This window comes from Salvelinus sp. IW2-2015, linkage group LG11 (assembly GCF_002910315.2).
Source record: "Salvelinus sp. IW2-2015 linkage group LG11, ASM291031v2, whole genome shotgun sequence".
Taxonomy (NCBI): domain Eukaryota; kingdom Metazoa; phylum Chordata; class Actinopteri; order Salmoniformes; family Salmonidae; genus Salvelinus; species Salvelinus sp. IW2-2015.
The window spans coordinates 1,528,477-1,542,689 of NC_036851.1; the positions used below are offsets into that span (position 1 = coordinate 1,528,477).

The 14,213-nt window shown below is 40.1% G+C and overlaps 1 protein-coding gene across 1 annotated transcript; it reads left to right on the forward strand.

Annotated features, from left to right (window-relative positions):
- The first annotated feature begins 278 nt into the window (after nt 1–278).
- On the forward strand, nt 279–8,766 carry sdc4 (syndecan 4). Its single transcript, XM_023995797.2, has 5 exons — nt 279–488; nt 7,373–7,553; nt 7,642–7,682; nt 7,783–7,981; nt 8,191–8,766. Exons 1-5 carry the CDS (start codon nt 435–437, stop codon nt 8,340–8,342), a joined length of 627 nt encoding a protein of 208 aa, XP_023851565.1. The 5' UTR covers nt 279–434; the 3' UTR covers nt 8,343–8,766.
- The last annotated feature ends 5,447 nt before the right edge of the window (nt 8,767–14,213 follow it).

Consider the following 14,213-nt stretch of genomic DNA (forward strand, 5'->3'; position numbering starts at 1 on the left):
TTATAGCAATTCTCGCTATATGAGCCACATTACAATTCCCACCAAGAACACGAATGATATCGTAGCTACATTATTCTACATTCAAGAATTTGCAAATCGACTACTTAAGTAAAGATATTCTAATAAATAACCTGTTGAGTCTGGGGGGGTTCTGAGCACGAGTTTACGGTAAATTATGACGAAGGGAGAGTACGACCTTTGCGTAGCTCTTATTGGTTGCTGTTACAGGGGGTGGAGTGTAAAGTGCGATACAAAATATATCAATCTGGATTAGTTTGTAAATTTAATCAGTGACTGACTGAAGTGTAAGATACAAGTTGTGCAATAGCAAGGTGATAAAGTGGGCAACGTGAACTTTTGATTGTGTTTTGGACTTTAAAAAAAAATCATTTTTTCATTCCACGCTTTTTGTTGAAGAAACAGTCAAGAGAAACATGCACAAAGTCTTCCTCGTGTTGTTTTTATTTGCCTCCGTCTACTCTGAGTCGGTAAGTAATGTTCGCTAGCTAACAGAACACCGGGTAACGTTAACTCAGCTACCGTTAACTATAGCTAGTTTAACGTTACTCACTTACTTTATCTTGTGTTCGTTTCAGTTTACTTAGCCTAACTAACTTTACCACATTTGTTTTAGTGTAACTAACCTTACTACTTCAGCTGGCTAAAGCCAAGACAATGCTAACGTTAGCGACTGTAGCTGTTATTACTGCTAATCGGCTAGTTAACTTAGCTAACTAAGTAGATAACTAATCTTAGCCATCAACGCAATCTTTTTCATGGTTATTGAGCAGTGTTTTCGACCTGGTTAATGTAATGGTAATTAAGGTAACTACTGTTTTAACTAGCTGTTAAACTTTAACACAATTTACAGATCGTTTACCGAAACACATCAGTCTAACTAGCTAATTGGGCTTAGTCAGCTAGCTGGATAACTAGCTAACGTTACAGCACAGCTAACGTTACCTCCCTAACAAAGTCAGCTAAATGGCCAAAATTATTTTCTAAAGAGTAAGGCAATGGCCTCTCATCATAAGAGAAAGCAATGGTGTTTAAATTGTGGTAGTTATATCTAGCTAGCCAGACAAACGTAGCTAAATTAATTTGTCGAGTGTGAGGTGGAATGATAATCATGCAAGTGACTATCCATCACATGTAGCGCAGAAAGAGGGCAAGCTAGATTTAAGCAATAAGGCCCGGGGGGGGTGTGGTATATAGCCAATATACCTTGGCTAATGGCTGTTCTTATGCGCAACGTGGAGTGCCTGGTTACAGCCCTTAGCCGTGGTATATTGGCCATATACCACAACCCCCCGAGGTGCTATTATAAACTGGTTACCAACGTAATTAGCGCAGTAAAAATACATGTTTTGTCATACACGTGGTATACGGTCTGATATACCACGCTCTCAGCCAATCAACATTCAGGGATCGAACCACCCAGTTAATAAGAAACTTTTTCTATGGACACCCATATTTAGCTGGGCTCTTGTAATTTGACCATTACTGTTGACCTATTTCCATTTTACTATATTCAATTACAGCAGTGACTAAATGTTTAATTGCTGACCAGTTGACAAACAAAGACTGCAATCATTTATCAAATTAAACAAACACTTCATGTAACATGGCTCAACACTCATTGTTTTGACTCAATTTAGTATGCCTAATGCAGTGTGGTTTTCATTTTTGGACAGTTGGTTTGATAACTTTTGGAAGTGGATTATTATTTGTTTTAACCTTTATTTAACTAGGCAAGTCAGTTAAGAACAAATTCTTATTTACAATGACTGCCTACCCCGGCAAACCCGGACGACGCTGGGCCAATTGTGCCGCCCTATGGGACTCCCAATCACGGGCAGCCTGGAATCAAACCAGGGTCTGTAGTGACGCCTCTAGTACTGAGATGCAGTGCCTTAGACCACTGCGTCACTTGGGAGCCCAAATTAAGCAAATGTGCACATACCAGGATGTAGGTGTACTTCCTTGTGCTATTTTATGTAATCTGACAAAACATCAGAGAATTGCGTGACAGCGTCCAGTCCTGTCGGCTTAATTGGAAAGAATTGCCATTGTCAGATGTCGGGAAGGGGGCTAAAACAGAATAGTTATAGGCTAACTAGATACCATCCAGTGAGACTGACTCGGCTACACGGGGGCAATGTGCTAATGCAGTGCTCAGCAGACCCCGCCTTAAGGATAGGTGCTTATTGTCGATCGTAGTCTTCTGAATACATAGATACATAACTGTAAAGGGCTAATGTGATTCTCCATGTGCCAAGTATGTGCCTAATCCTTATTGTGGCTAGCTTCATAACCCGGTACGGTCGAGCCTCACTAGCCAGAGGAAGCTAGCTGGCTGCTTATAACGTTAGCTTTGGGCAACAGGGTTAAGTTGCTGACCAGCTATTTATTTTCATGACCTGTGACCATGACCGAACAACCGGTGTCAACCTAGCTAATACTTACTCACAAGGATTCCTAAATCATTGCTAAGAATAATAAAAATGACTGCAGTTTCTACTGGTCATTGTTTTCAGCCTGGTTGTATTGGTGCTAGCTAGGTACCAAGCTAAAGCTAGCTACCCCAGAAGTTGCGGTTGAACAAATTATGCTTTATTACCAATGTGGTATTGTAAACACATTGTTCGTGGCCGGTGTTTGCTTGTTTGTAGACTTTGTACAGCTTTGACAGTGCTACTGTATCTTTTTTGACACTCAAAGACCCAAATGGCATTCCATAGTATGTATGTCGTGAAGCTAAAAGCAGTGACGCTATTACTGTGTAACTCCGGTAGGGCAACATCTGAAAAATAGGGCACTTGGTAGTGTGTACCGGTGCTCGGCCAGTCAGCGAAAGCCAACATCACCCACGACAGAGAACGGTTGATTGTCAATGGCAATGAATTCCATTATCTTGGCTTTAATGGATTTTATGTTTACGTTGTCTCGCTGAAATGTTGTTACTCTTTCAAATGACTGCTCGACTCGTTGACTGCTAGATCCACAACGCAGACATTGTGGGCTAGTTTAAGAGTGCTGTGTTGCACATAGCGCAATGTTTTACGTGGCGCCATTACGTCATGTTGTATAGGTATGCACATCAGCTTTGACATCGGGTTTGCACATCGGGGCGTTAAACTAGGCATCGAACGATATTGGCATTTTAGCTAATATCGGCCGACTCCGATATGGTTCACTGATTATATCGTGCATCCCTAATTATTATTATTAAAGATGTGTATAATCTGATGGGTGAAAATATGATCACTTGATAGAACAGCCTGAGACAAGGATCAGAGTGCAAGCTTTTTTTGCTACATGCAGCCAATATGTTTTGATTTAAGACATTCTAAGGTTTGTATCATTCACAACTAACTTTGTCAAATAACTCTACATCTAGCATATGGGACCTGTTTCAGATCACTTTTACACTTAACAGCCATTTCATAATCGCACTCGCTTCGTAATGGGAAACATTTCCTTTCTATTTTATTCAGTTATATTTTTCTTACTATAAAATAATGGCATGGGACATATAAGGATATCTTGTCAGCTAAATGAACAAGCCTACAGCCTATGACATGGAGCATAGCCAGATGACTAACATACAGTAGACCAACTCATTCTGTTCTTCTGAAATACATTTCCCCCAAGGGCTGGAGTTGCCCATCCCTGACCTTAAATCATGTATTTTCAGGTAGAGATGCCTCAAGACGCAACTACTCTATCGCACTTGTCTCTGTGTCTTCCCCACACAGATCGGACAAATAGACAGGCAGTGGATTATGGTCATTATAGTTAATTACCACTGTTTCCACGCTTGACTATGTAGAATATTGGCCTGTTAGAAACTACAATTCCCTACTACATCACACAGTTCGGGCTTGTTCTGATGTACCTCTAGAAAACCTGCACATTGAGCTCACGGGGAAAAACAGAATGAAATGGAAATGTTTGAACCTTTTTGTTTAAAAAAGCAAAGAATAACAAACATTGGTTATTTGCTCAACACTATTGAAGCGTACTGGAGAACAAAACAGTAAAAGCCCCTTCTATTGCCATTTTGCCTTTTGTTAAGTAAATCGGGCGTTAAATGAGGTGAAAAGGAGACTGAAGGAGAATTAAGACTGCATTTTAATAAATAATTTTCCAGTTTAACGACAAACAGGTCTCTGTTACAAGCTTTTCCAGTTGGGCCATTGTTTTGATGGCCTAGCCTACCCCTCTGGGGAGAAGTTTCTAAATGTGTTAGCACATTAAACAAGCTGGTCTCCACAATGAGGTTCCTAGCAGCCTAAGTTGAATCTGTTACATTCCTCAAAACCATGCAGAGGCTGCCCCTCTCATTTCCCCTTTTGTGTTTTCCTGTGGAATTTGACCTCTGTGGACCTTGAACGGCCCTCTTCGGGATTTGGACAGGTCTAAATGGCCAGGGTACTTTCATTAGCCAAGCTTCCCAGCTAGTGGACCAGAAGCTTGCTTCTGCTTTCTCACCAGAAAAAGTCCTCTGATCACTTGTGTGCCTGCCTTTTTTGTTATTACTTTGATGGCTACTAAGCCTAACTATGTCAAGCCTCATTCCTTTCATCCATCTTAAGTTTATGGGTGAATGTCTGTTTTTAGTCTTAAGCTCATCAGGACTTCGAGCCGAAGAATAGAACAATGGGCCTATACCATTATGCATTTTCATTGTGTATTTTAATCAGTGCCGTGTGTCATACCAATTGACCTCTATTTACATCAGTCTTTCCTTGTCAGCTTAACGAGCATCCCTTCTTACATTCTGTAGTTTATCATTCTAGCGTATTTTTGGCATAGCCTGCCATATTGTTTTTCTAAGACACTAAAGACTCTGGAGCTGATTTAGACGGAACGTCTTATTTTTTTTACATTTGTAAAATGTGTTGTGAGCACAAACGTCTACAATGTTCTCTTTCTTGTTATCCATTCTGACTTAGGCCTACACACTGTATTTTCAGGCCTTTATCTGCCATGAAAATGATTCCTTTTGGCATTACTGGGCACATGGCTATTTTTGTTGGAATGCATGTTTTTAATTAAGCATGAGATCATTTTCACTAGAAGGAGCCTTTTTTTTCTTGGTGGGCTGAATTGAATTCCCAGTGAAAGGCTGTGGAGAGAACATAATACTTTCACCAGGATGTAGGCTAATAATGGTTTCTGCATTGCTGTCCATTGGGCTATAAAATCCCTTTAGAGGATGGAATGTTGGAACTGAAAGAAGGGGTTTTGTCTAGTGCTTGTGTGAAAAATTTCCCCTCTACCCCAACTCTGGCAGTTGAATGTCATTTAGCATACGTCGGGCTCAAGTAGTGCATTTCTGGGTTGTTCTACTTGGAAAGATCTGGCGGTTTGTGGTCAAATATTGTTTATAAATTAGATATTCACCAAACAACATTGAATTTGAACCATGTTTTGTTTTTATTGGGAAATGTACCATATAGGCCTAGCCTCAGGGATTACTTTTGAACTACTTTTGGGAAATGCACCAGGATGTGACGAAGCTTCACTTGCTTAGCTCTCTACGTAGTTCTATGTACGTTGCCAGGTGAATGTGTATTACTTAATGCCTCATGAGCTTAGTTCACCTGTCGTACCACATCAGAACCCAAAATATAAGCTTGTTTTACTGTTTGTAAACAAAGAAAATGTAAACACACTAGCCTAAAGACATGGTTAAAACTAAAAATGTGATATCATGGATGGTCAGTCCTTGCATAGCTCTGTCTATGAATGAGTGGTTTCATTTCACCAGTCCCATTCCTCAGCTTTTTACCAAAACCGGGAGATCACTTTGTTTCAATTGTTGATTGCCACTTTAAATGGTGATGCATCGGACTTAGTTAACATTCTGAGCACAGAGGGCCTTTGTCACAAAAGTGCTGAGGACATGAGTGCAAGCCCTACCTCAGTGCAAACACAAGGAGAAAATGGCTGCCTGTTTGAAGATTCTGACGGCAACAATAGCATTCCCTGGTCTCCCTCAAATGTAATTTAGAGGGGATTAACTTCAAACCACACTATTTGAAACAGAATTTCAGAGCACGGTTAAACTGCTGGGGCCCCCCCGCACCACGGTCAGTGAATTACCGTAGCAGCAACGCTTAAAATTAACTCTTTCAAATGTACCCAAGTTGCTTTCTTTTGTTCAATGGAATGCTGTTACATGTAATAAATGCTAAACTTGATTTTTGCCTTTTTTTATGCATGTTTTTTGGGGGGATAGAGAAAGGAACCACCTGGCTAAAAGAGGAACAAGGCTTCCAGTATCCCAGGCAGCCCTGAGCAGCCACCCAGAACAGTTAAAAAAATAAAATTAAAAAAAGCCCCCTCCTTTGCCTCTGAACAATGAATAATGCATGACTGTTTCATTAATCATAGACTGGGCATATATTTGCCGAGCCAGGTGTTATCCAACCGGCTGCATGTTTCTGGTGTCTTGTTCAGCAATCAGTGCTAACCCAACTTAGCGTGATGACATCTGACAAGGCCCAGTGTGCAAGGGGCCAAAGACTTCAACCCCAAACACGTTCTGCCTAAATGTACTTTAGGAATCTTTTTTTGCACCTTGGCCCCGTTGCTTGTGTTTTAATTGGATCTGGCCATTCAATTGCTCTGCTGTTTAATCACATTCACAGTGCTTACTCGGCAAATGGGCAATGAAATTAAGTGTGCTAATGTGATTAGCAAAAGTTGTCTTTCAATTATGTTAAATCAAGTCAAGCCCATCATGATTAGCTTAATTTTGGCTAGATAACGTTAAAGGGATAGTTCAGGCATAATGTATATTTGGTCAAATTACCCTTACCTTGTTGTCTGAAGGCCCATGGCGACAGAATCCACAATAATCCATTATTTACTTCTGGCTACAGCATTGTCCAAATTCTTTCATGTACCGTAAATGGCCAAACTAATGTTAGCAATGATGCACCGCAAGCCCAAAGTTCCTCAAACACTTCAAACTATGTTCTGGGGTTGGTCGAGTTTAAAGGGATTGTTTACGCGCAAAATGCTGAAATCATTCGTCACTGGAACTATTTCCTCATGTAGTCTCACAGCCGTTTCTGTGTATACAATAACATTTGTATTGTATTCCATTGGGTACCCAGAAGCGGATTTATTTACGAGAGCTGTGATTTACGAGGTTGCATGATGGAATTAGAGTATTAAGTTTGGTTGCTTCAATACTTTTAATACTTTTACCGCGGTTGTTGGAATATAGGCTACAAGATGTAGGCTTAGACTTTCAGTTGAAAAGTGGTTTTGGAAAAGTAGCCTTATGCCAGCTAGGATCTGTGTTTTTCTACTTGCTGTGGTATTCTGCCTCTAAGTGCTGTGTTTGGGCCAGCAGGTGCGGGAGACTGAGACATGGATGCCCATGAAGATGACCCAAGCCGTGTCGCATGACGAGCTTGTTGCGTCTGGTGACGCCCCCAACGGCTCCGACTTTGGCTTCCCCGATGAGGAGCGCGACACATTTGACAATGAGGATGAAACGGATGATGAAGACTTCTCTGGCTCTGGAGATGAAGGTTGGTGTTTGCAAAGATCTGCTAATTTGCTTTAAAAAGCTGATAGAATATAATGACATATTGTTAACTTGTTTTCTTCTCTCTTCAGTAACTACTATTACACTCAAGAATGACAAAACCATGACAAAGGTAAGGTTTCTCATAATTGGCTATCATGTACCAAATGAGAGCCACGTGTCCTCTTTTTATAGTTCAAGTAGGTATAATCCAATTTTTTTTTTGCTCATAGCCTGACATGAACGACAACAAGATCCCAGACCTGGACAGACCCCTGATGTCCAAACCCACACCAAATGAGTTTGAACAGGTCCAGAAGAACAATGAAGTGTCTGTGCGGGGTGCTCCCAAACCCGAGGAGTACCCATCAAACGTACTGATGGCCCATGCAGGGGAGGAGAGCGTCTTCAGAAAAACAGAGGTCTTAGCAGGTGGGGCAACAGCACACTTAAACTTTATTTGGGCTAGTCAAATTGTTATTATTGAACTTCGAAAAGGGTTAAATTATTTCAACGCGATTAACTAAAGTATTTGTGGCAGTTCAATTTCACTGTCAGAAATGTACAGTTTCATTTGTAGCTTGTCCAAGTTATTCGCCAGATTACGGGGCTAATTGTAATTCCACTGGGTTTTGTTTCAGCTCTGATTGCTGGTGGAGCAGTGGGGCTGCTCTTTGCCGTCTTCCTCGTCCTTCTGCTCGTCTATCGCATGAAGAAGAAGGACGAAGGCAGCTACGACCTGGGAAAGAAGCCCATTTACAAAAAGGCTCCGACAACGGAGATCTATGCCTGAAGCCCACCTTCGCCGGGCCACCTGCCTGCTCCAGTGCCTCTCGAAAGCAAACCTCTCCTCTTGCCTGCATACTGTAAACCCAGGAAGTCCCAGAGGGAGAAACCATCAAACAAAAACTGCTTTTCCTATTCCACCACAAGTTCTGAAGTGGTTCATTTTGAAACGGAATCAACATTTTAACTGTCAGTTTTCCTATTTTATTTTGTTCTTTGCCCTACAGGAAAGATATTGGGAGAGGACCATTTCAGCTGCCAAACAATGCAGTACAACATTTATTTGTTTTATAAAAAATATCAATACTGCAGCGAAATCTTGACTTTTCTCTCCCACACTGTTTTATGACACTAACAAGGTGCAATGACAACTTCACTCAGTGAGGTGAAATGGTACAGATATTTATTTTCCTCCACCCTACTCTGAACCTTGGTACCCATACTGGTGCTACAGAAGTCTGTTACTGTAGCATTTTCTTTTACAATATTTTTTAAATAATCCCTGTGTAGGGAAATCGTGAAAGGTTCTGTTTAGATTCAAATGTATTTTGTCAAACAGATTAAGTCTGAAGTGAATTCCAGATTGATGAAAATAACTTGATACATGCTTGATACACCCTATCAATATAGCGGGGGCCAATCAAACATGCTTTTAGTCCTAGGACAAATCGCTGTGTGAATACACCCACTCCATCCACAGACCACAAAATTATTTGTAAAAACGAGCAACACAACGACACATACATACATGATTGGTGAGCTCAGTTTTTTGCCAGACCTCATCACAGTGATTACAATTCTTGTAAACTAAGCTATTTGAACAGCTTATGGACTATCGCTGTTGACATAACAATAATTATCACTGCACATGGACTGTACGCTTCAAGGGATCTGTACATAGCCATTTTAATAAAATTCTGAACTTGGAACTTAGCCATTTCTTGGCAGATGTTTATTTACCAAATATTTTATACTTTGTCTAACATTACTGTAAATGCATGGAATAATCGGTTTCTTCATACCTAAGAAGTAGGGGTGTAATGATTCCCTGATACAGATCGGCCCTGGTTCAAATGTTTGACAACCGTTCCAAATGTAAAGTAGTATGCATGCATCAGTCAGTCACTAAATTGACAAAAAGCTATCGAGGGCGGCAATGTCCACCCGATAGCTGGGTGGTAGATGCCCAGTTTTCCTTATGGCTCAGCTCTGGTGCCTACATACACTAGACTTATACGATTTACACACACGTCAGCTGAGACCGAGCTCATGAGCTCTATCGGCAGCAGATTTGAATTTAGAATGGGAAATGAATGTGTTTTATGTAACAAATGTTAGTGAACCGAATCGCATCGATTTGTTCCTCTAATCAAACTGAATCGTACCGACTCGTTTCAAACTAAAACACATCATTCCTGTATCGTATCGTAGCCCAACTATCTAGATGCGTATTGAATCGTTGTGAAAGGGAAAGATCCACATCCCTACTAAGAAGCCTATAGTGGGAAACACGTTTTAACTACCAATGCTAGTACTAACTTTTTCTGTCCAATGTTTTAGAATACTTGTTCAATTTAACTATAATTGTATTGCCTTTCAGGTTGGGGCTTTTCCCCCTCTTAGCTGTTGTATTTGATTTAAATGTTTTATATACACTAGTTCAAGAAGCAAATAGTTTTAAAACTGTTTTATTTTGTACATTTTAATTTTTTCTTGACATTTTTAAGCCGTATATATTTATGTTTTGTAGAAGGATTGCTATGTAATTGTTCAGGGGAACTGAATTGAGCCATGTGTCATTTGCATGGGGAAAAATCTGCTGCTTTTGTCACAAGATATGTGAATCACCAATTGAGTGGAGAAGTCAATGAATCATTGATTTCTGCATGCATGTTCTGATTTATTTGGAAATAAAGCTATTTTTATGCATATTAACTAAAAAAATGGTTGGATCAGTTTTTTCAGTATTCCGGTGACATTTACTATCTACACAAAGATCAGCATGAGGTGTAAATTCTGCCAGCTCAGTCTTTGTCATAGAACAATTTGCATTGTTATCGCTCTGTATACATTACTCTTTGTTGCCAGTGCAGTTTAATCTGATTATCAACCCAACAATATAATGGGAGTTATTACACCAGAGCTTACTTGCACAGCCTGTACCCTGACAAGACAACTTAACCATCATGATACTTCCCCGTACCTGTTGTCATGTCTGAGTATATGAACAGGATGGCTGTATTGTAGAACACTAGCTGTTTTGAAGTCTATTGAAGAATGCGCTCACCCCAAACTGGTGCATGCTCTTCCCAGCAGCATAGTCTGTATCTTGAGACCTCACCATCCTAATACTTAACTTTAGTGATATGTTTTTAGTACAGGACTGGTGTAGACACTGATGTACTTCCACCACAGGACACTAGCTGTTCTATACGTCATAGGGGGGACTTTAGCTCTTCTATGAATTGTATTATCATGGATCTTTGCATGCTCTCAAATTATTGATCTTAATTGCATGTGTGTGCTGTGACTTGGCAATTTGCTGTGCTTAATTGTATGAACCTTTTTTTAACCACCCTTCTGTAATTGGAGCATCCCCTAACTATGCTCTCTACCTCTTTATAGCCTGTGGTGCACCTGTGTTTGAGTCACTGGGGTATAAGATGGAAGTTGTCGGAACAAACTACAAAGGTCTGAGCTGCAGAGCTCTGGTTGGAGCAAGCACGTTGAGGTGTCCATCCTAAACACAGTTTGCCCTGCGTTCAGGGTTGTCGGCTATTGTTTGTAGGTCTTGCTCAGTGTCACTCCTCGTACTTCCCCATGTTTGTGACGATGGTGGCTTCGCCAGGTCAATTTGTCATATGATGTGCAATGTAATTTAATGCTCTTAAAGTGACAGTACATGATTTGAAGTCCTAGGTATTTGTCTGGGCCGTGCTCAAGTCACCATCCAGGTATTTAATGAACATTGCTATACATGTTTCTGACGTTTAAACAAAATTGCCTGTTGGTTTTAAATATTGTAACTGAAAGGATCGTTGTAATAAAATATATTTTTATAAAGTGTTACCTGGTCCATTGTATTGCTCATGACCCAATCCAATATGTGGCCTGTCACGAACCCGTCTTCTACTGGTTGAGGTGTTCCTCATTAAACAGGAGCTGGCGTAGTCTGGTATTTGAGACATTTTAGGTAACCCTAGTCGGCAGGTTTTAGAACTAGATAAGACGACCCCAAACTGACCCATGTTTTTCCCTTGCTGCTGGATGGTTTCGTATGGCACTCCTAGCACAGTGGATTGTGAGTAGCTGTGCTGACACCCAGACAGAATGAGTGGCACACCTGTTCCTGCTTCTGTGTGCTGCTGGAAAAAACAAAAGCTAGTGATGTCAAAAAGTGTAGAACTTTCATGGACTCACCCTTTCGAATAGTAAAACCATTTAATACAAAGTCTTAACAAATTTGGTTCATGATTATCTTGATTTGTAGAGGGGGGCAAAAATCAAGGGTAGAAGGTTGCGTTAAACCCCCCAATATTAAAGCAAACATTTAAAAACATGCTAAATTGTTATGGGAATTTCCAAAGGCCATACTGCAAGTCACACTGCGATCAAATCAATCAGTCCTAATCATTGAACCATTATATTATAATAAATATACAGGTAACTGACTAAAGGAAACACTTGAGTAAATGAGGGATAGAATGTATATTGAAAGTTTGTGCTTCCACACAGGTGTGGTTGCTGAGTTAATTTAGCAATTAACATCCCGTCATGTACATTGCTTCGGAAAATATTCAGACCCTTGACCTTTTCCACATTTTGTTACGTTACAACCTTAATCTAAAATGGATTTTTTTGAAATCCTCGTCAATACCCCATAAAAAAAACATATTTACATAAGTATTCAGACCCTTCGCTATGAGACTCGAAATTGAGCTCAGGTGCATCCTGTTTCCATTGATCATCCTTGAGATGTTTCTACATCTTGATTGGAGTCAACCTGTGGTAAATTCAATTGATTGGACATGATTTGAAAAGACACACACCTGTCTATATAAGGTCCCACAGTTGACAGTGCATGTCAGAGCAAAAACCAAGCCATGAGGTCGAAGGAATTGTCCGTAGAGCTCCGAGACAGAATTGTATCGAGGCACAGATCTGGGGAAGGGTACCAAAACATTTCTTCAGCATTGATGGCACCCAAGAACACAGTGGCCTCCATAATTCTAAAATCGAAGTTTGGAACCACCAAGACTTTTCCTAGAGCTGGCCAAACTGAGCAATTGAGGGAGAAGGGCCTTGGTCAGGGAGGTGACCAAGAACCCGATGGTCACTCTGACAGAGCTCCATAGTTGCTTGTAGCGTCATACCAAAGAAGACTCGAGGCTCTAATCACTGCCAAAGGTGTTTCAACAAAGTACTGAGCAAAGGGTCTGAATACTTATGTAAATATTATTTCAGTTTTTTATTTACTATTTATACATTTGCCAAAAAAAAACTACAATCCTGGTTTTGCTTTGTCATTATGCGGTATTGTGTGTAGATTGGTGAGGGGGAAAAAACAAGTGAATCCATTTCAGAATAAGGCTGTAACATATCAAAATGTGGATAAAGTCAAGGGGTCTGAATACTTTCTAAATGCACTGTATAAAAATGCCTAGTTGCCCATTATTTTGGCTACCATGGCAAGGAGAGATCTCAAATGAGCAGTTTTTTCACTAATTTGAATTTTGACCAATCAGATCATCTCTGAAAAATATCTGATTTGAAAAGATCTGATGTGATCGGTCAAAAGAATAATCAGTGGAAAAAAATATCAGAATTGGGCTGCCTGTGTAAATGCACCCACAGTCACCAGATCTCAACACAATTGAACACTTATTGGAGATTCTGGAGATGTGCCACCATCAACAAAACACCAAATGATGGAATTCCTGGTGGAAGAATGGCGTCGCATCCCTCCAATAGAGTTCCAGACACTTCTAGAATCTGTGCTAAGGTGCATTAAAGCTGTTCTGGCTAGTGCTGGCCAAACGCCCTATTAAGACGCTTAATGTTAGTGTTTCCTTTATTTTGACAGTTACCTGTAATTGCATAAGAGTGTTTCAACATCTTTACCAAGGATTTGAACAGGTTTTAACTTGTCGAAGTAGACAGGCTTTAACTTGTCATGATGAAAGTACAGCTCTACCGATATTAAATCATTTGAACCTGACTGAATTTGATGCCACAATCAAGTTCCTTGTATTTCTTTAATTTATAATTTCCTAAAAATAAGTGACATCTGTATCCTTGTACATTTACATTTTTTTAAGGAAGATGTGGTGGGTGACATGGAAGGATTTTAAATATGCACTATTATGTACATGTACTACATATCATTATATCAACGTTTAGAATAACATTTTGCTTATTTGCCTCCTAAAATTAAATACAGTTAGATTTATAAACTACTCTGACATAACATAACAGCCTGGTCTCATTTATGTTTTTCGTTATCATTACGTTTCACCAGCTGTTCTTAATTTTTGTGTCACCCAGGCCATCATTTGTCCTAAAAGATGGTGCTGTCTGATATATACACAGGAAGTCAGTGATAAAGGATGAGATGAAAGGCTTCCCTTCACACACCAGGGTCAAAGGGAAAATGAAGATGGATTCAGGAATTACACTGAAATTGGAGAGCTTTGTGGGGGTTTGATTCTCAAATGAAATTATATTAATCAAGGGTTGCCACAATCTCTCATTGAACTACAGATGACCACATCATTTCAATCTAGTCACTCACTGAATGCATGAGTGAGCTCATGCCAGCGGTATCAGAGCGTACAGTTAGAGTTTATTTTCTTTCTTGTGGTTCGCCTCCACTGCCCAC